Source organism: Tachysurus fulvidraco, chromosome 14 (genome assembly GCF_022655615.1).
Source record: "Tachysurus fulvidraco isolate hzauxx_2018 chromosome 14, HZAU_PFXX_2.0, whole genome shotgun sequence".
NCBI classification, from domain to species: Eukaryota; Metazoa; Chordata; class Actinopteri; order Siluriformes; family Bagridae; genus Tachysurus; species Tachysurus fulvidraco.
The window spans coordinates 12,172,901-12,189,280 of record NC_062531.1 but is presented as its reverse complement, the minus strand read 5'-3'; the positions used below and the strand labels follow the sequence as shown (position 1 = coordinate 12,189,280).

The window sequence follows — 16,380 nt, the reverse complement described above, 5'->3', positions numbered from 1 at the left end:
ATGTATGTATGTATGTATGTATGTATGTATGTATGTATGTATGTATGTATGTATTTATATATGTACCAAGAGCACCTTAACAACCTCAACAAACTCCTTGTGTATCTGAGCACAGTTGGCGAATAAATAGTTGATTCTATTCCGAAGAAATAATGTAAAGATTCACATGTGTGTATATTTTATGTATGTATATATGTACCAAGAACACCGGTTAAAAACCTCAACAAACTCCTTGTGTGTCTGCGCAGTTGGCGAATAAAGCTTCCGAAAAAACGAAGTAAAGATTCACAAAGGCTTTGGCAACCTAAACATCTCTGCCACAGCAACCATGACATCACTGTTCTACCCAATCACGTCGTTCCTCTGAATTCTCGTTCTGAACGCGTTGTTTTATCGCGCGATTTCAGCCTCAGGCCCACAGTCATCGCCAATACTTATTTTGTAAGTATTTAAACGTAAATAAACTCTCTTTACATATTTAGTCAAAATAAACGAACGGTCATCATTATTATTTATCTGCACTTGCGTTTCGTTTCAGGTAATCTGGGGCTTCTTTATGTCATTTCAGTGTCAGTCGTTTTAAGTTGCAGGCTCGATTGTTTTGCTTCCTCTCGAGGCCGCCATTATTATGTTCGCTACCGAGAAAAAACATCTAATTGTTTGCGTCGACGCAAATCTCTTTTAAAAGAGTTAAACCTTTCTTTGTGATTCTAATTTTGGGTGTAAAATGGGTTGTCCTGAAGTGTAGTAAATTCGTGTTAAGCTGAACAACGATACGAGTCTGAAAACAGCGCGAAAACACGAAACGCCGCCTCACGTTGCTGTAGCTGCTTTTTCATTCGTTCATTCGCTGCTGACCAACTGTTGCATGCACATGAAAAGAAATCCCAGATGTCTCAGGTCCTTAAAAGGGTGTCACATAACTTTACAGCAGAAGCGTTTCTTTCAACATGGCTCGTTATTTAAGTGCGTTCTGTTTCGACTTGAATTGCAGTTTTATAGGAGAAACGACTCCGTTGACGGATCCATGATGAGTTATTCGGAAAAGCCTGAAGATATCACGAAGGAGGATTGGATGGAGAAACTGAATAATGTGCACATCCAGAGAGCAGATATGAACCGCCTCATCATGAATTATTTAGTAACTGGTATGTAAGCTATATACTTTGTGTAATTTGCTATATAATAAATTACAGTATACACCAATGAGCCATAACAACAAATCCAGTGACAGGTGAATTCAGTGAATAGCAGTCGTTATCTTCGTACAATGGCACCTGTCAAGGGATGAGAGACACCTATCAGGCACAACATGATGACCACCTTCATAAGGACTCCACTGAACCCCTGTTTAAAGTGTGCTGTGGTATCTGGTACTAAGATCCTTTAAGTCCTGTAAGTTGCAAAGCAGAGCCTCTGTGGATTAAACTTGTTTGTTCAAAACGTACCGCAGACGCTGGATTGGACTGAGATACAGGGCATTTGGAGGCCAAGTCAACTCCTCAAACTCGTTGTTGTGCTCCTCATACCATTCCTGAACCATAATTGCATTATGGCAGGGCACATTATCCTGCTGAAAGAGGCCAGAGCCATCTAAGAATACCTAACATGTCTCACCCAGTATCAGGAGCCGTGATGAAGAGATAATCAGTGTTATTCATGTCACCTGTCAGTGGTCATAATGTTATTCCTGATGTGTGTATATTAAGCAGTAACCGTGTTGGACGCAGGAAAAATGGGCAAGTGAATGGATCTGAGTAACTGACAAGGGTTGAATTGTGATGGGTAGACAACTGGATCAGAGCACTTCCAAAGCAGTAGGTCTTCTGGGGTGTTCCTATTCTGTAGTGGCTAGCCTGTCTGGTCTAACTTAAAAGAAGGGCTACTGTAGCACAGCTTGCTTAAAAAAATAATAATAATAATAATTAATTCTGGCTTTGACAGAGGATGCCCTCTGGGTGATGCTCTGTTCTCCTGGGAAGGCTTGAGTTCTGGCATTCATGCGGATGTTATTTTGACACACACCACCTGCATAAATATGGTTGCAGACCAGATTCACCCCTTAATGCAAACAGTGTTCCCTAATGGCAGAAGTTTTTTTCAGCAAAATAATGCTCCCTGCACTCTGCCAAAACAAAAAAATGGTTTAAGGAAAATGAGAGTTCAAGGTGTTGACTAGAAATTATACATTCACAGTGTTATCATCACAGAACGAAATGCATCTTCCAAATCACCTGTGATAAATGTCACTCATCAATTACATTTAAGTTAAATCTTTTTAAAGAAGATTCAATCAATTCCTTTGGTTAAATGTCTAATTATTATTAATGTATTTTTATTAGGTTTATTTAAACATTTTTAAACTCTCAGATATTATCTGTACAGGATGTGTCTGCTTGCTTCTTTGTTTTGGCACAGTACTACTGCTCATTACAAACTTTTTGACAGCCAATGTCTGATTGCCAGCAAAACTCTCTTCCACTGTGGGGTTCCAAAAGCACCTGTCCAAAATGGGATGAGATCATGAGATATTTACACCTGGATAGCATTGGTTTAGGCAGCTTTTTTTTCTCATCACTGTGTTAAACTTGCTAATTGCCGGATTCCTTATTGGTAGATCACCAAGACAAGGTTCCAAAATAACCTACAAAATTAATTCTATATCATTTTTGTATAACATTTGTAATCCTAAAGTACAGATATTATTGAATGTTATTGGCAGAAAAGCTCCATTTTTGTCAAAACTGGTTGTTTATGGTACAATTCAGCCATAGCAACATTTGACAGTTTTTGCAGATTACCACATGGTGTTGAGCTCATAACTTTCATCAGTTTCATCAGTCATACATTAGTAGGATGAAAATAAATGACAGCTTGATTAATAGGTGTTTGTGTTTCACAGAGGGATTTAAGGAGGCTGCAGAGAAGTTCCGGATGGAGTCAGGCATTGAGCCCAGTGTGGATCTGGACTCCCTTGATGAGAGAATAAAGATCAGGGAGATGATACTGAAAGGGCAAATTCAGGAGGCCATTTCTCTTATAAACAGCCTTCATCCAGAACTCTTGGACACCAACCGATATCTGTATTTCCATCTTCAGGTAAACATGCTAGTCTTTATCGTGAACAACAAGCTCAAGGATCAAAGGCCCAGTACAGAATCCTTATCTTACAACAAGTAGTAATGGAGTGAATTTAAAAAAAAAATCACATTAGAGTGTGTATACAGCATACAAGATGGAGAATATTTGTACATTAAATAGTCTATTTTTTGTTGGTCAACACAATGCATTTTACTTTTTTGCTACAATTAGTTATTAGCTATTATTAGCTATCTTATTATTAGCTAGTTATTTATATAAATAAATACTTATATAAATCTTTTCTGTTTATTTGTTTATATAAGCTGTAGATCATCACACAATTGTTTTAATAAATTACAGATAAAAGAACCTTAAATAGAAGGGTGAACTGTAGTATGACCTTTTGCCATCTTGGTTTCTGAAAGTGAGTTAGTCAATGGCACTAAAATATATTTTCCTCATGCAGCAACAGCATTTGATTGAGCTTATCCGTCTGCGGGAGACGGAGGCTGCACTGGAGTTTGCACAGTCACAATTGGCTGAACAAGGTGAGGAGAGCAGAGAGTGTCTGACTGAGATGGAGAGAACTCTGGCCCTGCTTGCATTTGACAACCCAGAAGAGTCACCTTTCGGAGACCTTCTTAACATGATGCAGCGACAGAAGGTAAGAAGTGTTTTTGTGTGAGTAAGAGGGAGGGTGTATGTGTGTGTTATACACTATATGGCCAAAAGTATGTTACCCCTCACAAGAGTCCCAAACATGTGCCATACTGGAATATGTTTAGGTCTCTTGTGAGGGGTAACATAGGCTACTTTTGGCCATATAGTTTTTGGAAAGCCTTCTCAGAAGATTAGAGGTTATTATAAAAACATTACCTCACTTGTGCCCCTGTTTTTTTGGGGGGACAACAAATTTATTGGACAATATATTGGCCATCTGTTCCAGGCTCAGATGCTTGTCATTGCCTCATTTTTTTAGTAAACAGTTAAAGGTCTGGAGTTGATTTGCATTTGGATTTGCTAGCTTTCAATATTAAACCTGTCACAGCTAGAGAAGATAGCCATCATATTAAGGTGAGCTCATAATCACCAAAAGACCCATAAGGCCACAGAAATCAACTGTGATTCAAAGCATAGAATGAAAATGCCATGAAGCACAATTTAAAAGACTTTTTTTAAGGTGGAGAGGTGGAGTGTTTTGAGTCGTTAAACATAAGTAGGAATTGAAGATAGCTGTAACAAATGCCGGGTCAGGCCATCAAAAGTTGTCCTATAAGTTCTAGACCTCAAAGTATTTGCAGCCAAGTTTACTATTTAATATATAATTGTTAGTTTGTCCAATAATTTTAGGATCTAAAAATTGGTTGGGGGCCTAAATAAAAAGTGTGTTTTCCTTTTTTTAAAAAAAACATGAATAAATAAAGAAGAGAGACTAGGTTTTGGTCTTGTTAACTGAATATGAATTTGAGAAATGTGTTCTGGTTCTTATCCACAAGATGGCATGATTTTGTGTCTCCTCTTACAGGTTTGGAGTGAGGTAAACCAGGCAGTACTGGACTATGAGAACAGGGAGTCAACACCAAAACTGGCCAAGCTGCTGAAGCTCTTATTGTGGGCACAGAATGAACTTGACCAGAAAAAAGTCAAATACCCCAAAATGACAGACCTTAGTAAGGGCACAATTGAAGATCCCAAGTAAGAACTGGCAAAAACCTGGACATCCGTGCCATACTGTAACATTTCCCCCTATTTATAAACAGTCAGTGAATGGACCATATATATGAATACGAATTTGTTTGCATCTCCTAAAAGAGGACTAACTTAACTGTATATTGTATTATATTTTGAAAGCAAATATGCTAATCAAAATAAATATATCAGAAATGAAATTAGCTGGACATCCATTTGCAGAATGGAAAATAATTTTATTCCATTTTTCTTTTATTTGCAACTATCCACTTCATCTTTTTTTTTTTAATGTAATATTATTTTATTTTTAATTTATATTCAATTAACTCAGTGCTGCTTTTATGGCTAAACAAGAAGCGTAAAATTGGTCAAACAGTTTGATTTAAAGGCAAAAACTCGCATGAATCGAGGCAAGTTAATTATTATTAGAAATCGATTTTCAGAAAATTGGTATGTAAAAAAATAAATTTGAACTGATGTCCAAATAAGCTAGCAAGTTTTTTTTTATAACACCACTGATACTTAAAACAGTTCTTGTGTACCTCAGGCTGGAATGGAGGCTATATTTACTCAAAGCCCAAAGAACTGAAATTTGATTGTAGAGGCCTGTTGGTTACACTGTTAATTGTTATCAGAGTGATAAACTTAAGTCATTTTCTATATGGAAAGTTTCAATAATTGTTACATGCTGGGAGTCAACACTTAATTTGTATGAATTTATGTTTTTTACAATTGGTGTGTTGTTGGAGGTACAGTTTTCTGCATGGAATTTCTGCTGTGCCTTGTGTTGGTTGACTAGGCTAAGGTGTGTGTGTGTATGTGTGTTAGAGAGAGTGAGAGAGAGAGACTATCCTTGTATTTTTACATGGAATGAAAATGAGCCTGCTCAAATGGTGAATAAGAAAAGTAACATTTCAGGTGAATGGTGTTTTTTTTTTTCTTTAATTTATTTTTTTTTAGATTTTCACAACATAAGCTTTTGTATTTTAAATTCATGTATTCTTAAAGGCTATTTACTTCATCACCCTTTTTATTTTAGATTTTTACGTGCTACTGGAGTTTATTTATAGTTGTAATTTTTACATTATTTATTCAACAATGCATTCTTCAGCCTCTCCTGTTTTTAAATTAAAATTTTCAGGTACAATAAAGTATTTCTTTGAAACAAAATGTGTATTTTGTCTCTTTGAGGTCACATACTTTATCAGAGTTTTGGGCATGAGTATGCAAATGTAAGCTCCAACCTGTAGTTCATGTGAGTCATGCAGTTCTCACATTCTGGCATTCTCAATCTCCAAATTCAGTTCAGAAGCTTGCACACCAAACTATAAATGCTAAAAATGGGGCTTTGCTACTACACTTGAAGCTCTGATAAAAAAAAATGGTTAAGAAGTTTTGGGGGACTTTAACAGATGTTTTTCAGTATTTATACTTTGCTTGCGTATTATGGAAATCGAATGCTTTTACTTTAAGACATTTCCACTTCTGTTTTTTAATATATATAAAAACTTTTTTTTGTTTAGACTTTTAAAGTTCTAATTATAAATAATCAATGTAGTCTCATCTGGTCAATGGCTGCTATAAAGTACAGTACATCAATAAAACTGGATCAGTTTCAAAAATAAAATTTTGAAATTAAAGCCACCTTCTAATAGTTTTAGATAACGTTAGATTTGCCATGAAAAACGTTTTACTTATTCAAAATAAAAATATGCATTCAAAAAAAGTAAAGCTATATACTACAAACATAACACTGCTGTGTTTGGCTTAACAAAATTACTGTGTACTAGTTATATTTTATATATGGTTATGTTTATAGCTCATCAGATGTTTAGGTACAATAAAGATTTTCTTTGAATTCGGAACAGTGCATGTACCCTGCCTCTTTTACGCTCCATGCTTCATCAATATTAAAATATGCAAATTTGCGGCTCCGACGTCCTGCCCTACCTGTCTTTCGTGTTTAGAGACACTCCCGAACAGATGCTTTCTCAATCTACTAACTTTATTTAGCTGGTTTCATCGGTTGAACGCAGTGAATGGAAGTTCATGGAACTGAATGGAACATAAATCAGAAAGCGTCACTTCACATCTGGTTAAAAACATCTGTGAAGATGAGCGCGAGGGCGAGCCAGAGAGACCAGGAACAGTGAACGAAACTTCGGGACTATGGCCCAGGTCAGTTATAGCTAATACAAAAAAAAAATCTGAAGCCCAATTTACAATTGTAAAAGACAATTAGGTTTTTTTAGACAGAATAGTGATTTAATACTCTATCTGTTCTACTGTAGTTGAGCTGTCACGGGGTAGATTTTTTCATGAAGTGCATGTGTATGCAAAGAGAGTCTGGTGTCATGTTAATGTCTAGGTCTCTACGCTTAGGTTGACACTTTGCCAAGTAGGAAAGAACGGGATATAATACATGATTATAAAGAACAACAAATGTGTATTTAATTCAAACAACGTTTGGTGTGTGTGGTGTATATATAGGCCTACATTATAACTGCACAAATGGTTTCAATATTGTGTGTGTGTGTGTGTGTGTGTGTGTGTGTGTGTGTGTGTGAGTGAGTGAGAGAAATAGAGAGAGGGAGAGAGAGAGAGAGGGAGAGAGAGAGAGGGAGATAGAGTTGATGGGATGGGAGGTGGTGGGGGAGGTGATTAGGTTGAAGCCAGTTATCATCATCATTATTATTATTATTATTATTATTATTATTATTATTATTATTATTATTATTATTATTAACAACAACAACAACAACAACAACAATGATAATATTTCAGTGTGTTTGCAGTTTTTCAGGATTTTCGAGGTTTTCAGGAATCCTGAACTCTTGCCGCATGCTTGAGAAATAACCCCCTTTTTACTCTCTTGCAATTAGTTGAACAGCCAGAAGTAAATAGAAGTATAATAATGTTATCGATAAACAAATAAAGAAATAAACACACATTTTTAAATTGAGTATTTTGAGTAGTTTTTGAGTTTTCAGATAGTATTCTTTTATACCACAAATATTTGTTCACAAATATAAATTATTAATGAAAGCACATTATGATTTTTAACTGTTTACAGTTATGCAATTGTTATAAAACTCATTGTTATATTAAATGTCTCATTAAAATTCAGAGAGAAATAAAGAGATAATGTAAAGGCAATGTACTCACAGTAGCTACTAGAATATTATCAATAACAGGAATTAACTCCCATGTAAAAAGTGTTAAAAACACTTGTGACTCCTTCCATAAAGGTAAAATAAAACTATGTTCTTTGTTAAATAATGTCCACTACTGTGAGCAGTTAAAAAAATAATACATCAGAAAATATGTTAGAATATTAATGTTATAATTTCAACATTAACAGCATAATGACTTGTATGACAGATGTGCTACATAATCCAAGACTAATAATAGCCAGATTTTTTATTTACACATCTCTGTTTCCATGCCCTCTGTTGCCTCTGGCTCATTTGGAAAATATATAATAAATAAATAATTGTATAATTTTTATTCCGAATTATTATTTTCCTGTATATGTGCTTTGCAACAATATTCATTCATTCATTCATTCATTCATTTTCTACCGCTTATTCAAACTTCTCGGGTCACGGGGAGCCACGGGGAGCCTGATGACGCCTGATCAGGCGTCATCAGGCATCAAGGCAGGATACACCCTGGATGGATTGCTAACCCATCACAGGGCCCAAACACACTGTTGCAACAATATTCATTGTTAAAATTGCTATACAAATAAAACTAACCTAATTGAAAGGCAGTGAATTAGATTAAAAAAACATATGATCATTAATGTGAAGTTTTTGTAATGAGACCTACATTTCACATTCATGGAAGGAGTCTCAGCTGTCAGTGCTTTGTAACAAGTATGTTGTATGTTGTTTTGCACCATGGAGAAGTCTTCAGGGCAGAGAAATCTATGCTTTCAGGTTTCTCAGTACAATGACAAGCTGTGCTATTTGAAAGACTTGTGTTACTAATGACAACAGGAACCAAGCCTGTCATGGTTTGACAGTGGTGTTATTGTTTGCTTCATTCTCATTTTACTTTTAAATTCCTTTTTGTTTTGTTTTGAATATTCTAATCTTGTTTTCTTTCCTCCCTCACCTTTTTCTGATGCTTGTGGAGTTTGTACCTTCTCACCTACTCTACATACCATGCAGTACCCTTACTGAAAATGACAACTGAACGTATAAAAACAAACCTAATCATGTTTAAGGAAAAGTGAATATTATTAGTTGTTGTAAGTTGAGGTAAGATAAAATGCTCAAATCCACAGGCAAAAATAAGTTTAGTGCCAAATCTCTCTGGTCATTTGCGACAAGACCACCTCTAGTTGTGGAGGAATGTGCCATACCTGAGGCAAAATCAAAAGATCTCAGCAGAATGACAATGCATCTGCATTGAAGTAAAGACACAAAAATTCCCTGGAGATTAGCAGTTTCTGAAACCTCATTATAAGGAGGTGTCTGTTGAAGTCTGAGAACATTCACTGCATGAATCAACAATTTCCACTGAGACAGAGACTGAAACAGCTTTCTGAGTGTCTTACTCCACTTATCCACTGTTGTGCGTCATGAACATTTACGATTAACAGGCTGATCAGGTTTGGGGTGCTTGGGTCTAAATCTTTTATTCCTACTCCTGGGTCTAAAGCGGTTTTGCAGCCCAGTCTGAGCATGAGATCTCTTCCCCATACAATTTGAGACTGCTAAAATTTGAGACCAATGCCAAGGCAGCATACACAAATTGTTGTTCCTGGGAACTCAAAGCTGCATTAGCATGAGTCTGGAAGTAAGAAGCAACTCTGAACAGCATGAACTATGAACTATGAACAGCTTGAAACATGGCAAGGAGTGTTTAATTTTCTCAGTTCTGTAGATTCCCAGCTAGAAACTATAAGTAAGTTAATTAAAGTATTGACTTATATTTTTGTTATTTTTGGTATATTTTTGCTCAAAGTTACTAATGCAATGAAAACTACTTCACCATTTACCTTCAACCTGTTTCTGTAAACCCCTTTTTATTATTGTCCGAATTTTGCTTGATGTATGATTAAGGAATGCTTAAATCTGCTGTTATTATCCATTACCTGAATTATACACCCCTCTCTTTTGTGTTGAATTGTCTTTGGATTTGGTAATAGATGGCAATGAATTATTATTATTATTATTATTATTATTATTATTATTATTATTATTATTATTATTATTATTATTATTATTTATTTATTTATTTATTTATTTATTTATTTATTTATTTATTTGTGTGTTTATTAATAATGGGTGCAATTATATTTTTATACCTTATGATGTTGTTAATGCAAGTGCAGAGTTGCAGTAAACAAAATGTAATAGTTCTAATGTGAATTGTTTTTGTTAAAACAAAGATAAATATTTTCTGCTATTAGAAAGTTTAAATGTTTGTGTTTAATGCTTATTTATGTTTTATTATCTGCTTATTGTATTATATAATTTTTGCTCATTTTTATGAATTATTATTATTATTATTATTATTATTATTAGTAGTAGTAGTAGTAGTAGTAGTAGTAGAAGGAGTAGTAGTAGTATATGGAAGGGGAAATGGCAACCAATTGTAGCATTATAGTTGATTAAAATAAATCTATTTGCTGCTTGCTGTAGGTCACTTGTGCGGACATGGACTCTGATGCTATTGTTGGTTACCTGTCTTCTCTATTGGGCACGAATGGCTGTGCCAGTTTGTGCAGCGTCTATGGCGATGCAATTTGGATGGAACAAAATGGAGTCTGGATTGGTGCTGGGCGTCTTTTATTGGGGCTATTGCTTCACACAAGTGTTAGGAGGCCATGCCAGTGATAAGTAGGTAACATAGTTTACATAACAGGTGACACACATAATGTACATATTATTTATAAGAAAACTGTATGGTGATTCAAATAAATGAACAGATAGGATGTGTGTGTATGTGTGTGTGCTGCATACATACTGTAACATATGTTACACACTGTTAGATTTTTTGTACACTCTCTCTCTCTCTCTCTCTCTCTCTCTCTCTCTCTCTCTCTCTCTCTCTCTCTCTCTCACACACACACACACACACACACACACACACACACACACACACACACACACACACACACACACACACACACACACACACACACACACACACACAGAGTTTAAATCTTAAATCTGGTCTTCTCAGTAATCACTTGTAATGCATGATTTCAAATGTTGCAAATGCTTTAACAGAATTGGTGGAGAGATAGTCCTGATCATTTCCACAATTTCCTGGGCAGTTATGACAGGACTAACTACTCTTCTGGTCAACATGGGATTCCCATCACTCATTACCATCATGGTAGGCAGGTTCATGATGGGTGTGCTGCAAGGTGAGCGGATGAAAAATACAAAATCGTGTGTGTGTTTGTGTTTGTGTGTGTGTGTGTGTGTGTGTGTGTGTGTGTGTGTGTGTGTGTGTGTGTGTGTGTGTGTGTGTGTGTGTGTGTGTGTGTGAGAGAGAGAGAGAGAGAGAGAGAGAGAGCGAGAGAGAGAGAGAGAGAGAGATAGAGAGAGAGAGAAAGAGAGTGAGAGAAAGGTAGAATGGCATTCAAAAATGATTGTACACAGAATTATTTGTTCTTCCTTTCAAGTGCTGTAGTTTTCCTTCCTTGCCCGACCTGTTCTATGTCTGCTTTAAGTACACCAGCGAATTATTTCTTTTTCTCGACATTCCACATTTGTTATTGACTATACACATATTGCTTGTGCAATGACTGATTGACTTTCATTCTTTTCTCAGCATCAAACCCGCTTGCTTTTCTTTTATAGACATCTCTCTCTTCTTCCTTTTGGTTTATCCATTTAAACAACAAATGCAGTGTTCAAAGGCAAAACCCAGTGTTCAAACCAAGAGTAAACAGTCAGGGCTATTGAATGTTTAACAACGAATCTAACACTAAAAATTTCATTTTCATTTTAAAAATATGGCATTTAACATAATGAGACAAGTCTGTGTGTTTTTACAACAAACTGCAACTGATCTTTTGTAAATAAAGGTACATTTTCACTATATAAATTATGATTGTATGTATTTATGTTTATGGTGAACTAATACACAGCATGTTACAAATTTATCCAATTAGTGCTGACAGGTTAATATTGCAATAATGTTTTATGGTGTAATGCTGTAACTGAGGTTGTATAATCCCTGCTCTTGTGTTGTAGGTGTGCACTATCCCTCTCTAAACAGCATCTGTGCACAGCGTGTGGCTGAGGGAGAGAGGGGTTTTTTGATGAGTACATTAGGCTGTGGCAGCTACCTGGGGTGAGTGCACATGAAATACAATTATACACACTCATAGGAAAAAGTAAGTAAGAAATCACAAAGATTTCTTTTAGTTTCCTTTTTTCACCAGTCAAATTTTATAGACATGTTAATTGGATGGTTCTCCTAAGCAATGTCAAGTAAATTTAAGTGTAGACATATTTAGTTCAGCCACTTTGCTAACACTTTTTTTTTCTTGTTGGATCAGTATGCTGATGGTGGGAGGACTGGGATCTATCATGCTGGAGTGGTATGGCTGGGAAATTGTGTTATATGGACCTTGTTTCCTCTCCATACTATGGGCCTGCTGTGTATGGAGATGGCTACTCAGAGGTACAGTTCACTACAAAGTATTGAGAGGTTTTTCTCATTTTTTGCTCAGCGTTTGAAAGATGAGAAGATCCTTTGAGAAACTCTAACAAACTTGGATACCAGTTGTAATTCACTTAACCCATAGCTTATTCAAGTTTATATTAAGGTATTCTTGTTCTGTTGTGATTGAGCTAGTTACTGCTGTTTGTTTCATTGGCAATCAATTGTTAATTTTGTAATAGCCAATAACACTTAGGTATAGGTGGTTTAGTCTTAAGTCTTACAGATATTTGATTTTTGTGTTCATTGTAACTATACAGGACCAACAGACACATTTAATTCTTTATGGAGAAACTCTGGTGCTACATTTCAAGCACCAATTTCACAGACATGTTGGTATCATCTTTTAAAGCAGCCCAGTGTGTGGTGCGTTAAAACTACTAAACACCTTTTTTTGTTGTGCTTACATGCTTGAGAATGTAGCCATACAACATTTCCTGTCTCTTTTTTTTTATCTCAGGGCTGTAATTATTGCACATCTTTGCCACAGCAGTACACATTTCACACTTCTGTCATGGCTACCAACATTCTTCAAAGAGACATATCCTCATTCAAAGGTAACTAAGTCTTTGAGACCTTTCATTGTGTTTTCATCCAAAATGACTTTAAACTTCTTTTTTCTTGGTATCACTATGTGATGCTAATTGGGGTTAATACAGGACTGGGTGTTTAATGTGATCCCCTGGCTTGTGGCCCTGCCTTTGTCATTGCTTGGAGGCTGTTTGTCAGACCATCTCATCAAAGAAGGTGAACATTTTTTTCGCTTTTCTGTCTTAATTCACTGTTTTAAATAACACATGAATTAACCTTTTTCTCTGTTACCAATTATTCCCTTCACGCAATTTTTTACCCAATTGTTTACCCAATTTTCCTCATGCCTGTGACACCCACTCGATAACTTCCCTGTCACTTCACAGCTACCAAGTGGCTACGATGAAAGCTAACGCATGATTCCTACAGTTTATACATGATGAACAAGTCAACCGCTTTTCTGTTCATGCTGTGTCACAATGAGAATAAGGAGAAACCTTTTCCACATACATGAGCTCACAATGGCACAAAATCGACTGTTGTCACTCTCTGACAGAATAGAGAGCATTTAGAGAGTAGAGTCAATTTTTTCCTCAGGGCAAGATGAACAGTTGTCTATTGTATCACTCAAGAGTCTTCTTTAAGTTTCTTAAATGTATTTAGAAATACAGTATATATGAGTACATATAGAACTTAACTGTATTTCTAAAGAACATTTAGAAATAATATATATTACTAAGACATGTTGCTAAGTCATATAAGCATAAAGTTGATAATGCATTTGTGTTCACATAGGGTTTGGTACAGCTACAGTCAGAAAATTAATGCAGGTAAGGATAAACAAATATTATTATACTTTTCTTCTTCTTCTTCTTCTTCTTCTTCTTCTTCTTCTTCTTCTTCTTCTTCTATTATTATTATTATCATCATCATCATCATCATCTATTGTTTGTCAAGATCTAACTTGCACACAGACACACAGACAGTAAGCATTTAAACCACAAAAAGCTCTTCTGTGAACCTTATACACTAAGGACTGGTTTGGCTACAGGTTTTAGCTGAATATGCTTGACCACACCTAGGTAATTATCGCTTTAAGAATGTGCTTGTGATTCATTGTTGTGTAATACATTATGTTAATTAAGATCTCTTTTCTCATCCATCCATCCATCCATCCATCCATCCATCTATCTATCTATCTATCTATCTATCTATCTATCTATCTATCTATCTATCTATCTATCTATCTATCTATCTATCTATCTATCTATCTATCTATCTATCTATCTATCTATTTATTTCCCTTAAAGCTTCACAAATGTTTTTGCACTGTAGTTTCCTAGTAATGAATACTTAAAATGCCTAACTGAGAAGAGTTTACACACAAATCTGGGTGTGATTGTGGATTTGATGTGACATGTTATATCTATTTTGTTAATTACTGATGTAACTTATTTTTATGTTTTAATATCAAACACCAATGCTGGAAGATTTACAGTGTGTGTGTGTGTGTGTGTGTGTGTGTGTGTGTGTGTGTGTGTGTGTGTGTGTGTGTGTGTGTGTGTGTGTGTGTGTGTGTGTGTGTGTGTGTGTGTGTGTGTGTTTAGTTCTGCTCAATGGGACTTGGCAGCATGTTCATTTATATGTTGTGTAAGGCTACCACATTTCTCCATGCTGTGGTCTTTGTCACAGCAGCCGTTGGCCTTTCCACCTTCAATAGCAGGTCAGACCTGAGTTCCACAGCCATTTATCATACTATGTTCTACAGTATTCACTTATATTGAATTTTTATAGCTATTGGTTGAAATTTAAAGAAGATTCCATAATAACAACATCCAAAAATAAATAAATAAATCTAAAAGTGAACTATTTTTTTTTAAATGAACTAGTTACTGATATAAATGTAAATCATAACGTTCACTAAACACTAAACACTATATTGCTGAACGTTTGTATCCATCTAGTGGTGTGTCTGTGAATGTGCATGATTTAGCCCCATCGTGTGCTGGAGCTCTCTTTGGTCAGTCTGCCATTTACTCACTTGCTAATATTTTTGCATAGTAATTGTTTGTTAGTCATAGTACAACAGTACATTTTATAACACTTTATTTGGCACTCATTCATTCCAGTTGCTTATGTATTTGCTTTCACTAAAAAAATTTTTTGTCTACATTGATATACTCTTTTCTTTCTTTTTTTTAATACAGGTATTATGAACACTTGTGCTGCATTCACAAGTAAGTAAAGAAAGTTTAGATGAAGTAAAAGTCCCTGTTATAAACATGAGGTAATGATCTAGAATACCCTAAACTGGAAGATTTCATAATTAAGCTTGTATTATAAATTTCTAGTTTCGAAACATACGTAATTTCATATTGTTTGGCATTAAAAATATGTTTTATGCTAAAATATTTCTAAAAATAAATAGTATAGTTTAACAGTTGTTTCTGCTTTGTCCTTATGGAGTATGAAGACTTTATGGATCAATAATGTTAAATCACAGACAGAGACTCATAACCTTAAGGTCCTATAATATCTAAACGAAATAGTTCAACTGAACATGAGCTTGTCCATTGAATACTTAACAAAATCAAATAATATTTTCTGACTTCAGGGTCAATTCAACATCACAGTGTCTTATTCTGAGCTATGAAAATAAATATATATCAGTGCATGTCTTGTGACTAACAGAGTTATCATATTTAAATTCTGTTAGAGAGTGTTTTGTGTGTTCTTTCTTAAGCATGCTTTAGGTCATTTGTTTGATTGTTTGTTTGTTAATTGGTTAATTGGTTGATTGATTGATTGATTACTTTATTGTAATGTCTGTGCACTCCATAGGTCTATTAATGGTTTACATCTCAGGATACCTGATCGAGGTCACTGGGTCCTGGATGACTGTATTCGGCCAGCTAATTTTGGTGAATTTTTTTGGGGTATTCGTGTTTATTATATTTGGTGAAGCAAAGCAACTGGACCAAGTAGATCAGTCTCCTGTGACATGCATCTAAATAAACCGTTGTCATTTTACTAAGAAATGTCTACGGTTTCATACATTTTCCAAAGGCTTTAAATAGTGAAAATGAACTTGCACATTTTTACGATTCATTTGTACAGTTGATGTGAATCTAACATAAAATGTATAAATTATGTTTTTGGATATTTGCATAATGAGTATATTTGTATATTTATTGTAAGTGTATTTAGGTTTAAGGTTTAGGTTTATTGTAAGTGTATTGGGGGGGGGGGGTGTCACGGTGGCTTAGTGGTTAGCACATTTGCCTCACAGCTCCAGGGTTGGGGGTTCGATTCCCGCCTCCACCTTGTGTGTGTGGAGTTTGCATGTTCTCCCCTTGCCTCGGGGGTTTCCTTCGGGTACTCCGGTTT

General features: G+C 35.4%; 2 protein-coding genes across 4 annotated transcripts; both read left to right on the top strand.

Annotated features, from left to right (window-relative positions):
- The first annotated feature begins 285 nt into the window (after nucleotides 1-285).
- gid8a (GID complex subunit 8 homolog a (S. cerevisiae)) lies at nucleotides 286-5,940 on the top strand. Of its 2 annotated transcripts, none has more exons than XM_027167570.2 (5): nucleotides 286-441; nucleotides 995-1,148; nucleotides 2,903-3,099; nucleotides 3,548-3,745; nucleotides 4,607-5,940. In XM_027167570.2, the coding sequence occupies exons 2-5, from the start codon at nucleotides 1,028-1,030 to the stop codon at nucleotides 4,778-4,780; spliced, it is 690 nt and encodes a 229-aa protein (XP_027023371.1). In that variant the 5' UTR covers nucleotides 286-441; nucleotides 995-1,027; the 3' UTR covers nucleotides 4,781-5,940. The 2 variants fall into 2 exon arrangements, with proteins under 2 accessions (XP_027023371.1, XP_027023370.1); XM_027167569.2 differs by lacking the exon at nucleotides 286-441 and adding an exon at nucleotides 526-900.
- A 790-nt stretch (nucleotides 5,941-6,730) lies between these two features.
- slc17a9a (solute carrier family 17 member 9a) lies at nucleotides 6,731-16,316 on the top strand. 2 transcript variants are annotated; one of them, XM_027166767.2, is made up of 13 exons: nucleotides 6,731-6,948; nucleotides 10,425-10,622; nucleotides 11,016-11,155; nucleotides 11,991-12,090; nucleotides 12,299-12,423; nucleotides 12,723-12,828; nucleotides 12,923-13,019; nucleotides 13,122-13,209; nucleotides 13,789-13,823; nucleotides 14,601-14,716; nucleotides 14,958-15,013; nucleotides 15,201-15,230; nucleotides 15,835-16,314. In XM_027166767.2, exons 1-13 carry the CDS (start codon nucleotides 6,830-6,832, stop codon nucleotides 16,002-16,004), a joined length of 1,380 nt encoding a protein of 459 aa, XP_027022568.2. In that variant the 5' UTR covers nucleotides 6,731-6,829; the 3' UTR covers nucleotides 16,005-16,314. The 2 variants fall into 2 exon arrangements, with proteins under 2 accessions (XP_027022568.2, XP_027022569.2); XM_027166768.2 differs by lacking the exon at nucleotides 14,958-15,013 and having other exon boundaries at nucleotides 15,835-16,316.
- Nucleotides 16,317-16,380: the final 64 nt, after the last annotated feature.